This window comes from Taudactylus pleione, unplaced genomic scaffold, assembly GCF_031769625.1.
Source record: "Taudactylus pleione unplaced genomic scaffold, aTauple2 ptg000114l, whole genome shotgun sequence".
NCBI lineage: Eukaryota > Metazoa > Chordata > Amphibia > Anura > Myobatrachidae > Taudactylus > Taudactylus pleione.
The window spans coordinates 25,628,450-25,648,538 of record NW_028284516.1 but is presented as its reverse complement, the minus strand read 5'-3'; the positions used below and the strand labels follow the sequence as shown (position 1 = coordinate 25,648,538).

General features: G+C 43.6%; 1 protein-coding gene across 2 annotated transcripts in view; it reads right to left on the bottom strand.

The window, feature by feature from the left end:
* ORC5 (origin recognition complex subunit 5) overlaps positions 1 to 12,060 on the bottom strand; it is a 43,669-nt gene extending 31,609 nt beyond the window's left edge. The window contains exons 1-5 of one of the 2 annotated variants that reach the window (XM_088471471.1): positions 11,843 to 12,060; positions 10,503 to 10,633; positions 10,157 to 10,249; positions 8,784 to 8,987; positions 8,220 to 8,294 (exon numbers count right to left, since the gene is read on the bottom strand). In XM_088471471.1, the coding sequence (XP_088327597.1) occupies positions 8,220 to 8,294; positions 8,784 to 8,987; positions 10,157 to 10,249; positions 10,503 to 10,613 (483 nt within the window). In that variant the 5' untranslated portion in view covers positions 10,614 to 10,633; positions 11,843 to 12,060. The remainder of the gene's footprint in view (positions 1 to 8,219; positions 8,295 to 8,783; positions 8,988 to 10,156; positions 10,250 to 10,502; positions 10,634 to 11,842) is intronic. The other variant, XM_088471470.1, reaches the window with a different exon arrangement.
* Positions 12,061 to 20,089: the final 8,029 nt, after the last annotated feature.

Here is a 20,089-nt window from a genome sequence, read left to right as displayed (position 1 = left end):
GGCCCCCCCCTGTAGCAGTGCCCCTTATGCAGCCTCCCTTGTGTAGCAGTGCCCCTTATGCACGCCCCCCCCCCCCTGTAGCAGTGTCCTTTATGCAGGCCCCCTTATTGCAGTGCAAGTACGGTACTTACCCGAGTCACCGCCGTCCGGGATGTCCCTTTCACTTGCGCGCTGACTGGATCTAATATGATCCAGCAGGCGCGGCCGCACAGGATCCTCAGCGTGCGGGTGACGTCATGACGTCACCCACGCACTGCATGACTGGGAACGCTGGTCTCTGCAGCGTTCCCAGCTCAAAAAGAAAAAAGGTAGGTCTTATTTTCGGGGTAGGGCTTATTTTAGATCGGGCTACAAAAGTAAGGGTAGGGCTTATTTTCAGGGTAAGTCTTATTATCGGGGAAACACGGTAGAGGCATACAGAAACCAGAGCTCTTACCACCTTAATAACTTCTATCATATCACCCATGTTAAAACCAGCTAGCTTAACCGCTACAATCATCATCCTTAAAGGTGCAGCAATAACTGGAGGTCATTTATCAGAAAGGACACATGACTTAAGCCATCAGTTATTAAACTCCACTAAGATTCATACATCATGAAACAAGTCTATCTACATATCAGTCACATTTATTTATATTTCACAGAAAAATACTTCAATCAAGTTCTTTATTTAAGCCAAAGGGTTTGAACAACTTAAATTCTAAAATCCAATAAGTGCCTCATTAATGGAACCCTCTTTAACCTTGTACCAACCTTGTGCATCTGATTTAAGGTTCTCTATTGTTGTACACTACTCATTAACCCATGAAGGTATGCTTAAAACCGTGTGCTAACGGTTCTCCTCTACCCCTGCAATTTCACTCTACGGTTTACAGAAGCAGTAAATCCATATAGATTGTATTATTATTCTTTATGTAAGTTTTAAGAAACCATGGCAGGATCTATATATCACACAAGACCTTTGGTAAATAATATATGTACGAGCTTAATCCTATTAGGTGCGTGTTTGTCAATAAGAGTTTGTTTCATGAAACTTGCAGACAACGCGTGAACGCACGCACCAGAAATATTCGAGATCCAATTCGAAATTTACATTAGTCGCAGCGGGGAAGTTCATGGAAATGTGGGGAAACCATCCTGGACCCCAAAAAAGTGAGAGTTGAGATAGCAGGACCATATTGAAGGCAGGTGTGGTATAAAATATCGACAGTGTCTAGATAGACAGTAAAATGATCGACACGGTCAAATGGCAGACACTTTTTTTTTCGTCTTAACCCACCCCCTAGTGTCCAACCCTAAAGCTCCACCTGGTGCCTATCACTCACTGTCCCATTCTGCAGTCTTAACTCCATCCCTCTGCCCAAGTGCCTAAACCTAACCCCCATCCTAAATATTATGAAAAACCATGTGTTGACCTTTTGACCCTGTTGACCACTTGGTGTCGACCTATTAACCGTTTAGATTCTAGACACTGTAGATCTTACATGCGAATACGATAGAAGGCTGCTGGCGTCTATAAGGAAAGTACTGTAGGTTTTTAAAAGGTGTCCAATGGCTGATTTGTGCACTTTTTATTAAGGGTTGAAACATTATGGAAAGTGTTTTTCATCAAATTAATGTCTTTCCAGCATTTTGGGGTACAGAAAGGAGGTCTGTATAGTAGATTGTGTTTTATACAAGTTTGTAAAAAGACGGAATAAACGCTTTTACCTCCCATCGGCAAGTTCAAAAACCCTTCTCCCATCAATACAACACCCCCACATCATTTACACCTCCACGTACCTGTCCCACATCATTTACGCCTCCACATACCTGTCCCGCATAATTTACAGCTCCACCTACCTGTCCCACATCATTTTACCTATTTGAGCTTTTTAAAGACATTCATTAGCCAAATTATGCTATTTTAACCCCTCCAAGTGATTATTTATTGGGAGAGGTGAGGCAGAGGTTCTGCACTGTCCCCTGATATGTTTACCTTAAAATATAGGTTTTCCTACCTATTCACCTGCTCAGGGGGTGCACACAAAATGACAGCGCTTCTCTGAAAAATCAATGCAAGTTTATAATTGGGTTGTATATGTAATTCCAGTGCAAATTTGCAGTGAGAACGGCTTGCAGGACCCAACTCGCACCTAATAGCATTGAGCCCATTAAATTCAATAAAATTATATTAAATCTAACACAAAACAAATATGTACTTTAAGAAAACTGCACACACTTGAGCATAGTGGATCTAAATCTAATTTTCGCTATATGAATAATAAATAGAAAACAAAGTTCTAAGCTCCTTAGGAACACACAGTCCCAAATAACATGTTGAATAGAAGTAAATCTTTTAGAAAATGTCCAGGAATATGTATGACAGTCTTGGAAAGTAATATGTTCCCTTTCTTGCTCGTTGCCTGCAAATGAGCAGGCCTGAAACAACCAGATACAAACCACATTATCCACCAATAGCTCTGCTGTCAGTCAATAGGAGCTACATTAGATATTTTAGTAGTTCGTGCTTGATGCAGTCCATTAGATGGCTCCTCAGCAGTGGAGATAGTTTGTTATTTCAATGCTCTCTCAGTAGGTATTCGCTCTGAGTGAACTTTTTCAAAACAGTGACTAAGCAAAGAAGTGGTTTAATAGAAGCTATTAAATCAGATTCACAGGTAGGAGACAGAGCTAAACGCTACCATAATCTTATTTTGATTTCAGATTTTAAATCCTTGACACCCATTCTGTCAATCAAAAACTTAATATGAGGATATCTCTCAGTGAAATTTTACGTGACCGATATCCAGATAAACTTGTTGTTTAAAAAAATGTATTTCAGTGGAGAGTTCTAATTGGCTGTTGATTGAGATATTGTTGTACCACTGCGCTCAACCTTATGATGTAGGTCTATATGCAAAATAACTACTTGTAGTCAGTGTTTGTTCGTACAGTATTAAGTTTATTAAAATATAGGTTTTAACAAGAATATTAAAATTTGATGCACCTTGCAATAGTTGTAGGCACGTGGTGGTCAAGTGCGTGTTTTTATTGCCGGCCGGCTGATGATCTTTGGATGTGAACCCAGATAACAGGACAAGTATTGTATGCACAAAATTAACAACAGAGGGAGGGAGTGATGGGAGATGTGTGATTGACAGGGACGACGTGACACAGTGGGGGAATGGGAAGAGGGGTATTGGGAAAAAAAAAAAAAAACAATGGTAAATTGGTGAAAAAATAATAATAATCCTGGTAATAAAGAGATCATATGAGTATGATCTCTGTTGTGGCAGAGTTTGTACTTGTCCTGTAAGTTCTTGACATACAATCGTGGGTATTGTCTGGTGGGGAGCTCCCTAATGTTCAGCGGTGCTGCAGTTTTGAATGATGTCGGGCTGCTTGGGCCCGTTGGCACATACCCTTCCTTGCCAGGCGGGATGATGGTCGCTCTGTGTCAACGTCTTACAGGCGGCCACTTGCTGGTGCTGTACCGATATTATTGTGGCACAGTCTTCCGGTACTATGTCAGTGCACTCGGGTCGCGGGTGGTGTTTCGGGACTGCGGCGGCTCCTGGTTATTTGCTGTGATCGCGGATTGCTTCAGCTTGCCAGTCCTGTGCCGCCTCCGTGCACCCTCGTCCTCCGTGTGTCTGGCTTTGTGGGTTAGGGGTTGTTTTAATCCTGGTGAGGAAATGTCCGTGTACTATGAACCAACGCGTTTCGGCTTTGTAAAGCCATTTTCAAGGTGTGTCAATAAAAACACGCACTTGACCACCACGTGCCTACAACTATTGCAATGTGCGTAACATTTTTATATTCTTGTTAAAACCTATATTTTAATAAACTTAATACTGTACGAACAAACACTGACTACAAGTAGTTATTTTGCACATAGACAGACATCATGGGTTGTTATAGGTTGAGCGCAGAGGTACAACAATATCTCCATCAACACTTAATACCGAGGTTGGTTACCTCACGTACCTGCAGCTGCTCCCGCAGCAAGAGAACCAGGTCCTTGAGCACTTGGACACACAAAACACTCTAATTGGCTGTGTGGCCTTTCATATACTAACCGTTGTATGCAGTTATATTTACACCTTAAAGATGAGGTTTGTTTCATCAGAGTTGGTTGGTTTTAACAAAAATAATAAAAATGATTAGGTTTGTGTCTGCTTCAAGTATCATACATAACCCCTGATTGCAAGAACCGAGTTTATATTTCACTTCAGTTATATCAAGTAGCTCAACACATGATTCCGACATCAGGACTGCATTTCACAAAACACGCCAAAATAGATGTGTCTCCGCGTTCAGTTTGTCAGTTCCATTGGCTGTATTCTGTGTTAGGTAGTCCTCCCACATTGAGAATTTTCTTCCTTTTCAGGTTATAGCTTATTACTCTAAGGCAGAGGTGGGGAACCTTTTTTTCTGCCGGAGGCCATTTTTAGATTATATATAATATGAGATATGGTAAGAACTTACCTTTGTTATCTCTATTTCTACGAAGTCCAAAGGGTTCCACAGGATACCCTGGGGTATAGGTGATGACGTCAGGCATCGGGCACCATAGAGTTAAGTTTTCAGCCTCCCAGGATGCACTAGGGTCCCCCTCCTATACCCCGCCCCCGAGCCAAGGCATCTCAGTTACGTACCAAGCCATAGGCCGGAGGAGGAGAAGGAAGAGAGAGAAGATCGATCTGGACACACACAAGAATCACATTCTCACCAGAGGGAGACAGAAAAAAAACGGTGACCAGAGTAAAGCCCATCTGCAGCACAGGTGCGACAGGGCGGTAGTCCTGTGGAACCCTATGGACTTAAATAGCGATAACAAAGGTAAGTTCTTACCATATGACTTCTCCATTAAAAGGCAAAGCTTCTAAGCCCTTTTTGGAATCAGCGTCCCCTTTCCAAGATCGCAACCATAAGGTGCGACAAGCAGCAACAGCTGCTGAAGAAATCCTAGAGGTGAGGATACTGATATCTAATGCCGCTTCATTGATGTAAGTGGCCGAATCCCGAAGATTGCCCACCAGCTCGGCCTGTTCAGCCGAACAGTCAGAGTCCAAAGACACCTCTAAACTATCAGCCCAGCGCTCCAAAGCTCTGGCTACCCAACATACGGCCATAGCTGGTCTGGATGCCCCCCCCCCGCAAGGGAATAAATGGACTTTAGGCAGATTTCCACCTTGCAGTCCGTAGCATCCTTCAAGGAGGACATAGAAGGCATGGGCAAAGTGGCACTTCGGACTAGGCGTGTCACATGAAAATCTACCTGAGGAGGGGATTCCCACTTAGAAAAATAATTGTCAGCAAACGGATAAGCCACGGCTAAGTGCCGCTGAGGCCGATACCGTTTTCCGGGATATTTCCACGCCTCCTCTAAATGGTCTACTAACTGACCCGAAAGAGGAAACACTGTGGCGTCACCCTTAATATCCTTAAAAAAGGCATATTAGGACTTGGACACCGGAGGATCATCATCCTCAATGACTAAAGCCGTTCGGACTGCCCGAATAAGGCCAGGAATATAAACTTTTGACTTAGCGTCCGACTCTTTAGTACGGAGAGGTTCTTGGTCAGATAGATCCAGAATCTCCCCATCATCGGACGTCACGCAGTCATCCTCATAAGGAGCAGACAGAGACGCCAAAGGCCGCTTATGCGGCCACAACACAGACTCCCCTTGTAACACTTCCGACAAATGCTGTACAGAATTTGTCAGTGAATTAACCCACGTAGGCTCCTGGGAAACCTGGGGAGGGGAAATAGGGAGACTGTGGGGTACCATCAGTTGTCTCGGGAACCCCTGCATGGGTGACGACACCACTGACTGCTGGGACAATCCCATCTGGGAAAACGCAGGTGGCAGAGCTAACTGGCCCACTATGGTTGTAAGCGCCTTAGCGAAACAAGCCCAAGGAGGTTCCTGTACCGGAGCCGTGACAGTAATTGGCCGTGCCAATAAATAACACTGCCGACATAGCCCCTCCGCGTTACCCTCCCCCTCCGCTATTGGTACATTGCACTTAGGCCCTGATTCAAAACCGCTCGTAAGCGTCCGCTCGTTAGTTCTGACCGATGTTCGCACATCTGCGCATGCATACGGATTGTAATACGCATGCGCGAACCAGTCGTTTGTTCGCTATATAGCGAATGCCTGCTATTTTGAGTGACAGAAGGAGGCGTATGTGGGTGGTAACAGGGGAAGGAGCTTGAAAACGGGGAGTGGATTAAGAACGCAGGCGTGCTTAAAGGTCAAAACGGGCATTTTATGGGTGTGCATAATTAAAACAGCAGCGTCATTGACCACGTCACCTGGTTGTTTTATAGTCAGAACTGCTCGCAATATAGTGGTAGGAAAAACCAACCACAAGAATAGCGAGCAGTTCATACGCTGTTCGATGTACTCGATTAATCTAATAAATAGCGGACATGACGTATGGTGCGTGCGGCCAGGGGGCGTATTTTTCAAAATTACAACCGCAAGTTTTGCTCGCTCGTTCAGACTTAGAGGCGTGAACAGACCGCAATGAGCGAACGGTTCATTTGAATAGCCACCCCTTGTTTTTGAACGAACGACCGCAAATAGCGAGCGGCTTTGAATCAGGCCCTTAGTACACATAAGCTGGAGAGGAAATTCACTCTCAGACATGATGGTAAGTATGTGACCCCTCTCACTGATACTCGTTAGTATAGTGGGAGAACCACCCTGAAAGCACCGCACCGCAAGGGCTTTAGCAGAGTAAGCGCAGGGGCAGTAAAATGGCTGACAGTAGAAAGTGAAAGTACAGGCAGCAGACGCTAGCAGAAGTCACATACAATGCAGAAGAAATCAATCCCTGCACTATCAGCGCTGTTTCTCAACTACACAGAGTCTGGTAGGACACAGCACTGCATACACAGACCTGTAGTCAAAGGAGGAAAGGTATGCTGGGGGACCCAGACCGCGATGCCACCGATCAGTAGCTCCAGCAGCGTTCACCATACAAAGATGGCCACCGAAGAGCAGAGAGGAGGCCGGCCTGGGGAAGGAGCGCTGCCACAGGGCCAATCGGAAGCGCAGAGAGAGCTATGTGCAGCGGGGGAGGTGCCGGCTGTATACAGGGAAGGCGCGCTCCCCTGGCATGCAATTAACCCCTGGGAAGCCGCAGCGCTTGCCGCTCAGCTGTGGCTCGCTGTCCCAGGGGGTAGTGGAAGCGCAGGTTAGTACCTGGCTCCACGCTGCAGCCAGTCCCCAGGGAGTAAGTTTGTTGCCAATGTTTTTTTTATTGAAAACCAATACATTTTTACATTACAATACAAGATTATTATGAATATAGCCTTTATAACGTTTTGGTCTATACAAAGACAAAATGTTCACATAAAAAAGTTAAACATAAAATAATACACACTTAAGTTAATTTGCTCCCCAGCCATGTGCCTGCAGTTGAGGTCATCTGCAGGTGCATGAAACAGCCAATGAGAAAGTTTTCTTAAAACCCGGGTCCATACCGCCTCCTTCCTCTCCTGCCCCATAGTATTAAAATGTTAAAACTAATGGCATCTGTTGCCTATTTGAATTATGTTTCACCAATATCTATTTCCCCTCTCCCTCCACTCTCTCTCTTACATGCAGTCCCTCAAGCTTTTGTAAATAGAGTTCCTGCTAGGATGTTTTAGTGGGGCGTCGCGCCCTGTCCTGTTTATAAAGGGCAAAAAAGCACCCTGCCCTCTGGCACGGCGCCCCACTGAAACAGCCCGCGCAGTGTCCCGCGGGTGGGAAAACTGTGGTGTAGCGGTCACTGCTGCTGAATGGATGCCGGGTGCATGCGCCCAACATCCATATACCCTGACAACAGCGCTTGGGGGCAACCCGGCATGTTCGTAACTGTCGGGCACGCCCCCAAGAGTGACGTAAAAGGGGACACTTCTTACAGACATTGGCCAAGGCCCCTTTTCGGCAGTGCGCAAATGTGACCTTTATCAAGGTCCGGCGCCGGACCTAGAGTGAATACTAAAATATATATACCTAGTTCCAAGGTATTACTGTATGGTTTAGCTGCAATGTTCTTGGTTCTATGGACAACTGGACATATGGGTTATTGGTGTATAGTATAGCCCTAAGGGCTTTTTCTGTTTCAAAGAATTTGTCAAAATTGCGACTCACTTATTTCCTATATTAGTATCTGTGCATTTAATATTATAAAATGAACACAAATATTAAAAGAAAAAAAAGTTTTGGCACTTACCAGTTCCTGAAGTCGGAGAAAGCCCGGCAATAGGTTTGCATCAAGTTCCCGCAATACATCTGCTTTATCAATTACCTAATGACAGCAAGTGTATCTTACTAACAATGGCATTCACTTATAACACAGTAATAATGAAATTGAACATTCATTTATTCATTTGATCAATCGCCTTCATAGCTCAATTTTTAAGAAGTTTACAGATTTAAAAATAAATTGTGTGAAATTTGTAGAAGCATAAAAACCCAAAGCAAAGAAGGTGTACAGGCTAAAACCAGCTGACAGACTTTTCTAAAACATATAGTCCACAGTCTGGTAAGTACATTCAACTGGGCATTAAGAAATTATGTAATTTTAAGAAGATACTTAATACAATGAATTCCACTTTTACACGTTATTGAATCTGAAATATCTGCAGAGGAATTGGGCTAGGTCTAAGAATTAGCAATTAGAATTAATTGATAGTGTGTCACTGCCATGATATAGGACATAGCATATTTACCTGTACAAGCGGAGAATATATTTGCCAATACAGTGCATACTAGTGAATGGAATGGCATTACTCACAATGTAAAATGTTTCATTTTCTAATCCTTTACTTGAAACCGCCTTCTTATACAGCCGAACAAACTCATTAAAGGTGTCACATCTCTCGTAGGAAGAATATTCATTTTCAGGACCAGGGCTGTGATTGTGAAGCAGGTTAAGTATTTGCTCAAAGAGCAACCTTGCTGTGAAACTCTCCACACAATTAACAAAGGCATGAGGAAGCTGCAACACAGAATAAAAAAATAAATAAATATATATAAATCACAGGGGCTCTGCAGTCACCATAAAAATAATACACATAATAAACAGTGGGGTTTTGGTTTATGAATTGATCAATGCATTTAAGCTTGCAGCCCCCGTCACGGGACCCCACTTTACTGCAAGTCCCTACTCTATTGCTCAGAATTATATATATATTGCATGGTCACTATGTAATGTCGGCCCTCTGTGTTTCAATATTACTGTGGGGGAGATGTATCAAAACCTTTCTACAGAGGATAGATACAGAAGTTGCCCCAGAGCAAACGATCAGCTGCGTTCATTTTATAGTATGTACTGCATAAATTGTAGCAAGCAAAGTGGTTACTATGTGCAAAACTTCCACTTGACCTCTTTAGAAGGTTTGATAAATCACCTCCTAAGGCTTTGATTCAGTGACACTAATGTTAGCTCTGACCTGCTACAGAGAGCGCCAAGTATCGCTGACCATCATGTTTGATCAAAGGAACCCTTTATAAATAGTGGTGGTTTCAGAGGAACGATTCCTAACAAAATACTCAATTATTGAAACGGGAGGAGATATAGTAGACTTCTTAAAGTGTGGTAGAGCCATTTATATTATAGAAGAGTCACCATTCCTGGTGACAATTTCACAGTGGAGAAACTGAACATTGTCTAAAGACGGAAGACTTAGGAGTTCTACAATAATTCCAAGAAAAGTACAATTTGGCAGAATTAGCATGCTTTATAAGTACTTTCCCAGCAGATCTTGGATAAGTAGCGATATGGCACTTCCATCAATCTGTTGAGGGCGACCGAGTTGTCAAACACACCTTTAGGTTTGACAACGCAGGTCCATAAAGCCAAATTATTCACCTTTTAAATTGTATAAGCTATTGAAACGTGGGATGTTTTACACCTCAATGGCTATAAAACTTGCGGTGATGCTTTAGTCATAAACATAATTATCATTTAATTATTCAGAAAAATGAATACCTATCCCCAATTATAAATCTAAAAATGAATTTACTCAATGTATGTTGCAGTTAAAAAAGTATATATGTCAGGTGTCAATGATTTTATTTCCCTCTTAGGTTAGAAGGACTCCACTTACAATGACAAACGCTCATGACAAGACCTCAGAGAAAAAACAATGTGCTTTTAGCCAATACCTCAAGTGTGCCCATCAACGTCCGCAGAACATACGTCTTTCCAGTTCCAGTGTGACCATAAATAAAAATGGATGGAAAGCTTAGGTGAGGAGGCTAAAAGGAAAACATCATACAATTAATATATTCCATGTTTATGTACTTATATCAATTTAAAATGGTGAGCTAAAGGTTGCTCAGGAAGCCCCTATGAAGCTGGACTACAACTTAAAGTTCACCAATTTAAATGGCTGCAGAACAGGGAAGTGAGCAAGATGAACTAGAAGAAGTCCATGATTGTGGCTTCTCATTGACTCTCCTGCAAACACTCCTCCAAAATGTCATACAGTCATAATAATAAAAAGAATACCTCTCCAAATACTGAAAGCAGTGTTGATAACTGTGAATCTCGACAGAGGACAAGTTTTTCCAATCTCTGAAGTTTTTCCACCGGATATGGGAAATTCTCTAGTGTGGTCATGTTTCATATTAATAGATCAACTGCAAATTAACACAACTCAGATTTAATAAGTACAATAATCAAGCACATTAAACAAGACTGGGTACAGGTATTAACAAAAAGATAAAGCGGTAAGAGGGCTATTTGCAAAAATTACCTTCTAGGATAGTTTGGGTAGATTGCAATGGCAAAAAGTAGGACTATATGATCCAATCACATGCAATGTTGGTTTGTGGGTCAATGGGTGTATGTTTATGGAATGAGAATAAATCGGTTTGGAGTGAATGATGTAGGTGGGTGGTAATCGGGTAGAATTACATGAAATGGTTAAGATAGTGGTTCTGGAATTTGATAGGTTTGGATGAAGCGGTGAACTTTCAGGAAACTCTTGGGGGCAAGGGGAGACTTATGTTGTACGAGGGAGGGCATACTAGGGTGTGAGTGTAATAGTAACAAGTGATGTGTGAGGCTGACAGGTCTTGGGCACAGCAGAAAGATTGACATAGGAGATATTTTGAGACAAGCAAAGAGATGGGTGTAGTTGCAGTTTTAGTAATGGCCTCGTATGCTAGAATAGTTATATTGTTTTCTGTAAAGCACAGGCAACCAACATAGGGAAGGATGGAGCAGAACAAAAGGAAATTTTCACAAGGACAATTGGTCTAGTCACTTTGTTGAAGATGTATCCTAATGTAGTCTAATTAGGACCAAAACTAGTTACAAGGAAATAAGGGATTAATGCACATAAAGAAATATGATAAGCTCTATATGGCATTACACTATTTACATAGAAAGCGTGATTTGTCAGAGAAACAATGCAGTGCCATTAGCCAGCAGTGAGGCAAAACTAAGGAGTTCTTAATAAATACCACATTACCCAGAACAGGCTCTCCTAGTCAAAGTTCTGCCCAACGCACACCAACGGGAGGTCCAAACGGGACCCTATACCCCCTAAAACTTGACCAGGATGCAACTGGACCGCCTTGCGTTAGTTTCATCCCAATCGGTGCAGGGGTGTCCAAATGCATAACCAGACAGACAAACTGACCAATGAATTTTATATACAGTATAAGATAATATTTTTATTAATAATAATATATTGCAGCTGTTGTTACTGATATCAGAACAGCATGCTATGTGCCCTTCTTGCACAATTCAACTGTAGCTATAGTGACTGCACATGAATAAAATAAGATGAGAACAGAGATTGGGAGGAGCACTACAGTATAAGCAGTGTAACGGGTACTCACATTCACTCACTCCCCTGAGAGTCACAGGGCGCAGCAGCTCGGCCCCTCATCTGTGCACTAAACACCGGCAGCAGCATGTGAGCAGCCCCGAAACCATGCTGCAGGGTCCTCCCGCCCGCCACCACATACTGTCACTTCCTTCCTGCATCACTCTCCATACACACAGCGCGTACTACTGACTGACTGGCTGCATTGCCCATACATAGAGACCTTCTTCCGCCCTCACTGACGTCACCAGCTCGTGTAATTCCTACAGGCACAACAGGAATACACACAGTAGTGCACGGGCGGCAGCATTTATGATTCTTACTTCTCCTCCTGTGTGTAGCTGAAATCATTGCAGAAGGATCAGCTAAGAGTCATGCGGGGCAAAATGGTGCGAGCAGGGCATACTTAAAGTAATGTGATTCTGCGGTAGTGTTCATGCTTATTTAAATGGTGAATATATGTGCAGTGATTTCGTCCATATCAGTCTTCATTGAAAAACATGGTTGTTGCTAGGTCCAAGTTGGAGAAAGGACCTCTAACGTCACAACCAGATGACCGCTACAGCAGGGCCCGTCAACTACCACTATTACTAACCACATGGGCATAGAGGGGGAATATAAACGGTAATGTCTAAATCCCCTTCACGGAGAGGACCCTGACGTCATCAGCCAGTGTCCAGCGTCATTCCCTGCCATCCAAGTGGGCATAGAGGGGGAATATAACCATGTAGCGAGCAACCGTGCCTGAAGCGTGGCGAGCGGACAACAAACTCGTTTAAGTGGGTGCAAAGTACTTCTTTGGCTGTCTATCATGGGCAGGAACTGCAGTTCCGCCCTTACTCACGTCACTTCCAGGTCCCTAGCACGAAGGGGAAATACAGCCAACCGAATATAAACCTGTGGTGAGCCTGTTCTGAACCTTGCCCCTCCCCCTTTTGTCGCAGGTCACGTCATGACGTCAGAGGTCCTGTACAGCACCTCGTTCTAGACCTAAATAAAGGAGCGTGGTCTAGCGGGGATCCTGACAATATCACTACAGGGGTAGCCCAGCATCACCAGAGATGCTGAGCTGCCCCGGAGATTGGGCAGTCTGCACTGTCTTCTCTTCTATGACAGGACCCATGTGCTGCAGGAGAATGTCACACTGCAGCACTGGGCTCCTGTCACTGCAGAAGAGCTGGCATTTTGGTGTCACCTGGGTGCGGCCCGCATACCCCTCATGACGCTAGTGCCTACTTTGAAACTCTCAAGAGGGGAGACAATGCTGCCCACTTTAGAGGGCGGAGCTGGACTGTCACGTCATCAGGCCCTGACCCGTCCCAGCAAATTGGAGGGGCGGAGCTAATTACACGATCGCGTCATTTTAGCTACGCCTCCTTCCTATGGATTGGTATTATCTCCCAATCCTGTCCACTTGTGGGTGGGATGCCACAGATCCGACCATTCTTTCGGGGTTGCTGGGGACTGGCCAAAAAATCGGCAGCCTACCGCACCTTTCGGGAGAGTAGGCAAGATGGAGCAGGGGCATGTGGACAATAATCTGTTCAGGAGGTTGGAGGGAATAAAGCTGGTGGCAAGCCTGTTACCTGAAGTGGTGCTGCTGCTGTCTGGCCTTAGGTACCTCCGGGGGCCCCCAAAGACATCCCCGATCCACTTGTGATGTCAGTGGGGCCGCCCCCAAACGGTAGGCGTTCTCATGGGAACGCCTCCGTCTAGGCAGCCACCCCCCCGGCCTGCCCACCAAAGGGGGCGTGCTGTCATTCAACATCAACAGCACGCCCCCTTTGGTGCGATTGCCCGTCGCTATTCGGGTCTCGCGCATGTGCACGGGCCCACCATTGACCCGGTTGCGAGCGCACAGCGCTCACGACCGGGTCTGAATCAGGCCCAGAGTTTGAGAACCACTGGCCTAACCTGTACTCCGCATACCCTCTGGTACCCAGTCATCTCCCACACGAGGAGGAGCCTCATCAAGCCTCCTAGCTTCTTACATGCCCCTAAATCCCAAGCCAACCCTCTGAAGCTGATCCAAGTTCACAAAACCCTAGAGGGTGTGTGATGTAGATGAACCTATGTATGCAAAAACTGGTAGTGTGTGAAAAGGAAATGTGAATTATTTCTTATATGCTCTTTCGGCCCACCATTCTTTCTTGTGTGCCCCCTCCCATCCGGCTTTTCCCTCATATGCCCCCTTGGCCTGAAGGTTTGCCCACATATGTCCCCTTGGCCTGCAGCTTTTCCCTCACATGCCACCTTGCCCCCCAGCTTTTCCCACACATGTATCCTTGCACACCAGTGTTTCCCTCACATGACCCCATGCCCACCAGTTTTTCCCTCACATGTAACTTTGCCCACCAGCTATTCCCTCACACACCCTTCCTGCCCACCAGCTTTTCCCTCACACATGTCCCCTGCCTGCAGTCTTGTCTCACATGCCCTTGTTGCCTACCATAATTTGTCTTACATGCCCCCTGCTCACCAAAATATCGCAGCTACCCACCAGCATTTTACTGAAATGATGCTTCTTTCAAGATTCCTTTGTTATTTCCCATGGGAGCTGGACCCGTCAAGATAACTCTATGCAGTGTGTCACCCAGGACTGGATGTGGCACACAGATGTGTCCTCATGCACTGTAGCTTCAGTCTCACCAAACAGCCCTTTCTTGGCACGTCAGATCCCAGACGATTGGCCAATGCCGATCATCTCTCTTGCTTAAGATGTGCGTGTTATTTGCATAAATAAAACAACTGGAAGCGACTACTTTCAGATTGCACTGATCAGTTTGATATTCAATATTTGTACATCTATGTGCAAATGAGTCTGTATACGAAATGCTAAGATGCAGGGGCCGCTGCTTTTTCTCATGCCATCTTCATCTGCGACTTTCTACATATTTAGAATTAATTCCTGTGTGGTTAAAGCTGCAGCCCAGCATTTTCAGTACACTTTGAGTGGTGTTTTGCAGCATCTGCAAATAAGGCGCAAAATTTTAAGAAAAAGAATGTATGCTACACCTCTCAAGGCGACTTGCACCGGGCATCTTGTGCCGCATGACATATAGACGCTAGAGGGTATATATAGAGTGTAAATTGCTAAATCCCATCACTCAAAGTGAGCTTCGCACTCTGGAGTGCAAATGGTAGTTTAAGTCAAGTAACGCATTATTCAAGATTTTTCACGTATAGAAGACAAAAAAAAGAATGGCAATACATAGACATTTACAAGATACATATTAGCATAGCTGACACATTATAGTGACAAAATATATGCGATCAAAGGATTAGCAGAAGTTAAGCCGGGCCTAGCATCATGAAAATAACCCAAACCGTAGTGGCGAATGGAGGCATAGATAGAACAAAAATAAAATAAAGCAAATAAGGAGCATGAGGGAGGGTGCTTTATACGAGGGTTGTTCAAAAAGTAATGCCTAAATGCTCACAACTCAAATTTTATTATAGATACAGATTTTAAAATTTGCTGTAAATTACTTTGAAGTCTTAGTAACAGAATGACTGTACTCAAAAAATTCACCATCTGCTCTCAAACATTTTCTCCACCTCTCAACCCAAGCTGTGAATCCACTTTGGAAAAATTCCAGTGGTTGGTGTTTGACCCAGGAACGTATGGCATTTTTAACAACCACTAGGTTTTCAAAATGTTGAGCACGGAGACAGTATTTGAGAGGGCCAAACAGATGAAAGTCAGAAGGGGCCAAATCAGGACTGTATGGTGGATGTGGCATTATTGCCCACCCCATTTTGGCAATGGTCGCAGATGTTGCCATCGAAGTGTGAGGTCTGGCATTGTCGTGGTGTAAGATGACATTTGACAGTCGAATTGTTGAACTTTTTTTGCAGATGGCTTCTTTCAGCATCTTAAGTGTAATAATGTATCGATCACTGTTGATTGATTGGTTTTGTTCCAAGTAATCGATGAGAATAACACCTCGGCAATCCCAGAAGAATGTGGCCATGACTTTGTTTATGGATCGCTGTGATTTAAACTTTTTTGGCCTAGGTGAACTTGGGTGTTTCCATTGCTTTGATTGGGCCTTTGTTTCTGGGTCATAAAGGAAAACCCAGGTCTCATCTCCTTTAATGACATTTTCCAAAAACGTCTCAGGGTTGGCTTCAAAGTTTGTCAAAAGGTCATTGCACACTTCCACCCTCTGGGCCTTATGATCCCTGGTTACTTGCTTTGGAACCCATTTACAACACACTTTACGGTATCCCAAATCATTGATTAGTGTTTCTATAGTGCCATGGCTACATTCCAGTTCATCACTGATATCTCTGATGGTCACACAATGGTCTTTCTGAATCATGGCATCAACTTTGTCGGTTCTCTGCTGTCACTGCAGTTGATGGTCTGCCACCACGAGGTTTGTCAACACGGACTATTCTCCCAATAGAAAACGCTTCAATCACCTTCTGACATTGCTATAGTCAATTGTACGCTCACCATGCACTTTTTTCAGTCTTCTGTGGATTTATGTAGCACAGCAGCCTTCTTTTTTCAGAAATTCAATGACGGCTCTTTGTTTCATCTTGGATTCCATGGTATTTCTTGGACTACCTAAACAAAACTACATATATAGTTAGCAGACATATTAAAGTACAAACTGACAAAGTTTCAAATAAATGTTGCGTATTATTTCAGAGTTATGAGCATTTAGGCATTACTTTTTGGACAACCCTCGTACATATAAAATTACATACTACAAGCAAGCATCCCCATTAGGCCTGTGAAGATCCTGTGTTGAGAAAGTTCATCTGTCCCATAGCTTGTGAAATTTAGCAAGGGCCTTATGGCTAGTATAAGCATACTGCTCATTGTCAATAGTATTGTTAACAAGTGCCCGCTACTTGTGTATATCCGTGGGGTCTGGAGCATACCAGAAACGGGCAATAATCACTTTGGCCAAAGTAGATAGGCCTAGGACATAACGATAATAAACATTAAATGATTCTTCAATATCCAAAGCAAATACGAAGTTTAGCTTCTGGTGATGGTAATGACGGAAATGTAAATTATATATCCGACCATCCCAACATCCGCAAATAGTCGTTTAAGAAAATAAAATATACTAGTTATCCTGTAAACTAGCTTAATACCCTTTCATTATCTGACCAGCAGGGATGCAATACGGGAACTTTCAGCAATGGAGAATAGCTGGTTTACACAGTAATGCAGGGATGGGGAACCTCAGGCCCGGGGGCCGTATAAGGCCCGTGGAATTGTTTGGTCTGGCCCTCAGAGCTTTTTTCCACTAGCCTCATCTAGCTAGCAGGGTGACTAGAATGGCACCCTGCAGCCTGAATCTATGCAGCAGTGCCACTTGGAGCGTCCAGGCATTGCTGTAAGGAAAGGTATATTTCCCCTTCAGTTTATGTACCTGGAAGTGACATGAACTGAGGGTTGAAGTGCGGTTCCCTGCCCATACAGTCCACTACAAGATTATATTCCCTCTCTATGCCCACATGGATGGTAGGGAATGACGTTGGACAGTAGCTGATTATGTCAGGGTACAAAAACTGAAGGGGGTCTATCCACTACCATTGCTGAAATTACTGGCGATTGTGGCTCTGCCCCTGTGTCAGGTCATACCTAGGGGCGTGGCCTACACCTGACCCGCGAATAATGTTATATATATCGAAAAGACCGTCGGCAGAAAAAAGGCCCCCCACCCCTGAAGTAATGCATCATATTAGTACCATGAAATAAGAGCCTTAGGACCATAAAATGAATAAGAAATATATTAACCAATAGTAACACGGAAAATAAACAAAGAGAAAGGGATTTAAACCAGCCTCAGATGAGACTCCTACATTCTCTGACGAAGCCCCACGGGTGAAACGCGTTCGATTGCAAGAGCAATGCATCTGCTCTGACAGGAAGAGGTATCTCATACGTCACAGGGAACCACGATCACGTGGCACACCATTGCCGCATTGCAAAACAAGACCCCCAGCACAGCAGACATCATCTACAAAGTATCCGGACCAGCATACCACTGGGAAGACTCATGGGAGAGGGAAGCGCCTGACGGTGGGAGTAGCAAACCCTCCAAGCTGCAGGAAGAGAACAGCACGCTTACCGATCAGCTTTCATCCATAAATTGTATCGAAGTGGATATAAATACAAGTGCAAAAATAGTTTAAAGGACTTACTTTAAAGAACATCACAACCTTCAGCAGCTGCATTTAGATTATTTTTATTTATTACCAGTTATTTATATAGCGCACACATATTCCGCAGCTCTTTACAGAGAATATCTTACCATTCACATCAGTCCCTGCCCCAGTGGAGCTTACACTCTATATTCCCTATCACATGCGCACACACATACATACACACTAGGGTCAATTTTATGGGGAGCCAATTAACCTACCAGTATATATTTGGAGTGTGGGAGGAAACCGGAGTACCCACAGGAAACCCACGCAAGAATATACAAACTCCACACAGTTAGGACCGTAGTGGGAATCAAACCCATGACCTCAGTGCTGTGAGGCAGTAACGCTAACCATTACACCGTCTGTGCTGCCCATCAGATCATTTCCAATCGGCATACTGTTTAATATGAGATAATATAAATATATGATTAGCTGCAAATCCATAAGAAATGGGCTTTTATAGAATAAAAACTCTTTTCTGGTGGAAATTTTAGAACGTGATTTATGGCTATAACTTTTATTTTTAGGTTTCTGATATTTTAAGAGTGTTTTATTCATTGGTATTATTAAAAGTCTGCCGTTCTTTTTCATATAATGTTGTATTATGTTTTCTGATCATATACACTGTCTATGTATGATTTTAATGATTTTTAATATAAATTTTACTTAATATATTTATCAATAAATATTGCTAGATAAAATATAAGCGAGCTCATACAAGTTTGGCGTTTTTAATTTAGATTTTACATAGGGTTGTGTCTAGAATCCCCTTCAGATTATATATCGGCATAGTAAATAGCACACTCGGGGGCTAACGTAGAGTTAGATGCATTGGGGCTGATTCTGAGGTGAGAGCAAAGCAAAAAAAACAGGTAACTTTGCAGCTGGAACAAAGCATGTTGCAATACAAGGGGCAAATACATTTATTTTTTGCATGCAGGGTAAATATTGGTTGCTTATGCATGTAGCCCACAATACAGTGTCGGACTGGGGTCCCCCACAGTGGAATGGGATGGCAGGGGCGTGACCAGTCATTGAGAAGGTGTGACTATCATTTGGAGGGGTGTGGCCATCCCACATTATTATTTTATCAATAATCTGTGATTTTAATTAAAATAGTAAAAATCTGTGCCCCCTTTCATTAACATATTAATTTGTGCCAGCTTTTATTAACATAGTAATACAATAGTAATAATCTGTTCCCTTTTATTAAATTGGTAATAATCTGGAGGTTTTAAATATAAAGTGTGTCGCCAACAGTATAGTAATAAATGTCAGGTATATCTATACTAATATAATAAGAACCTTTTGTCCGTCTGTTTGTTTCAAGTTGTCTCGCTCTTTCAAGTTAAAGCTGAGCATCATCAATGCAAAAGATGTGTGTGGCACCAGGCACGTGGCTGGTAAGGGGTGCGGAGAAGTGCTTTGGGCCCGCGGTCACTGTAATAGGATAGGCTACATATCACAAGGCACACAGTGACATTGGTGTGAGTGGTGGGTGAAGGAGCTGCTGCCACCAGTCTGTATAGCGCTGCTAGTCACGTGGGCCAGTCCCGCGACAGGGCCCCTATGCAAAGCATTACAACTAGAACACCCAAATAAAACATGTTGGCAGAAGTAATTACATTTGGCAACAGCTAGTTTATATATAATCTGTGCCACCTTTATTTTATATTTCTATATTGCGCCTTTACTATAATAATGTCCCCCCATATTTTCTGTAGTGTAGTCATTCCCCACTCCCACCCAAATACCTAGGGTACTTCACTTACCTTCACAAAGTCCTGAGTCCGCCTCCTTCAAGCTGCCACTCAGCTACTCCCGAATTCTGTCTTTAGTCACTGCAGTCCACGCCCACTTCTCCTACAGGGGGAAATTACATCACCTCCAGGGAAAATGGAACGCAGTGTGGAATACATGCGGCCACACGAGCTCTGACTTCCGCTTTTCTGCACATGCGCATTGAGCGGTCAACGCAGAATAGCATCAATAGCTACCAGCTTGTGTCTATTTTGTCAAGGTATTTAAGTGGGACTTTGTAAAAGCATGAATACGCTTCTGATGGACCAATAAGGTCAGAAAT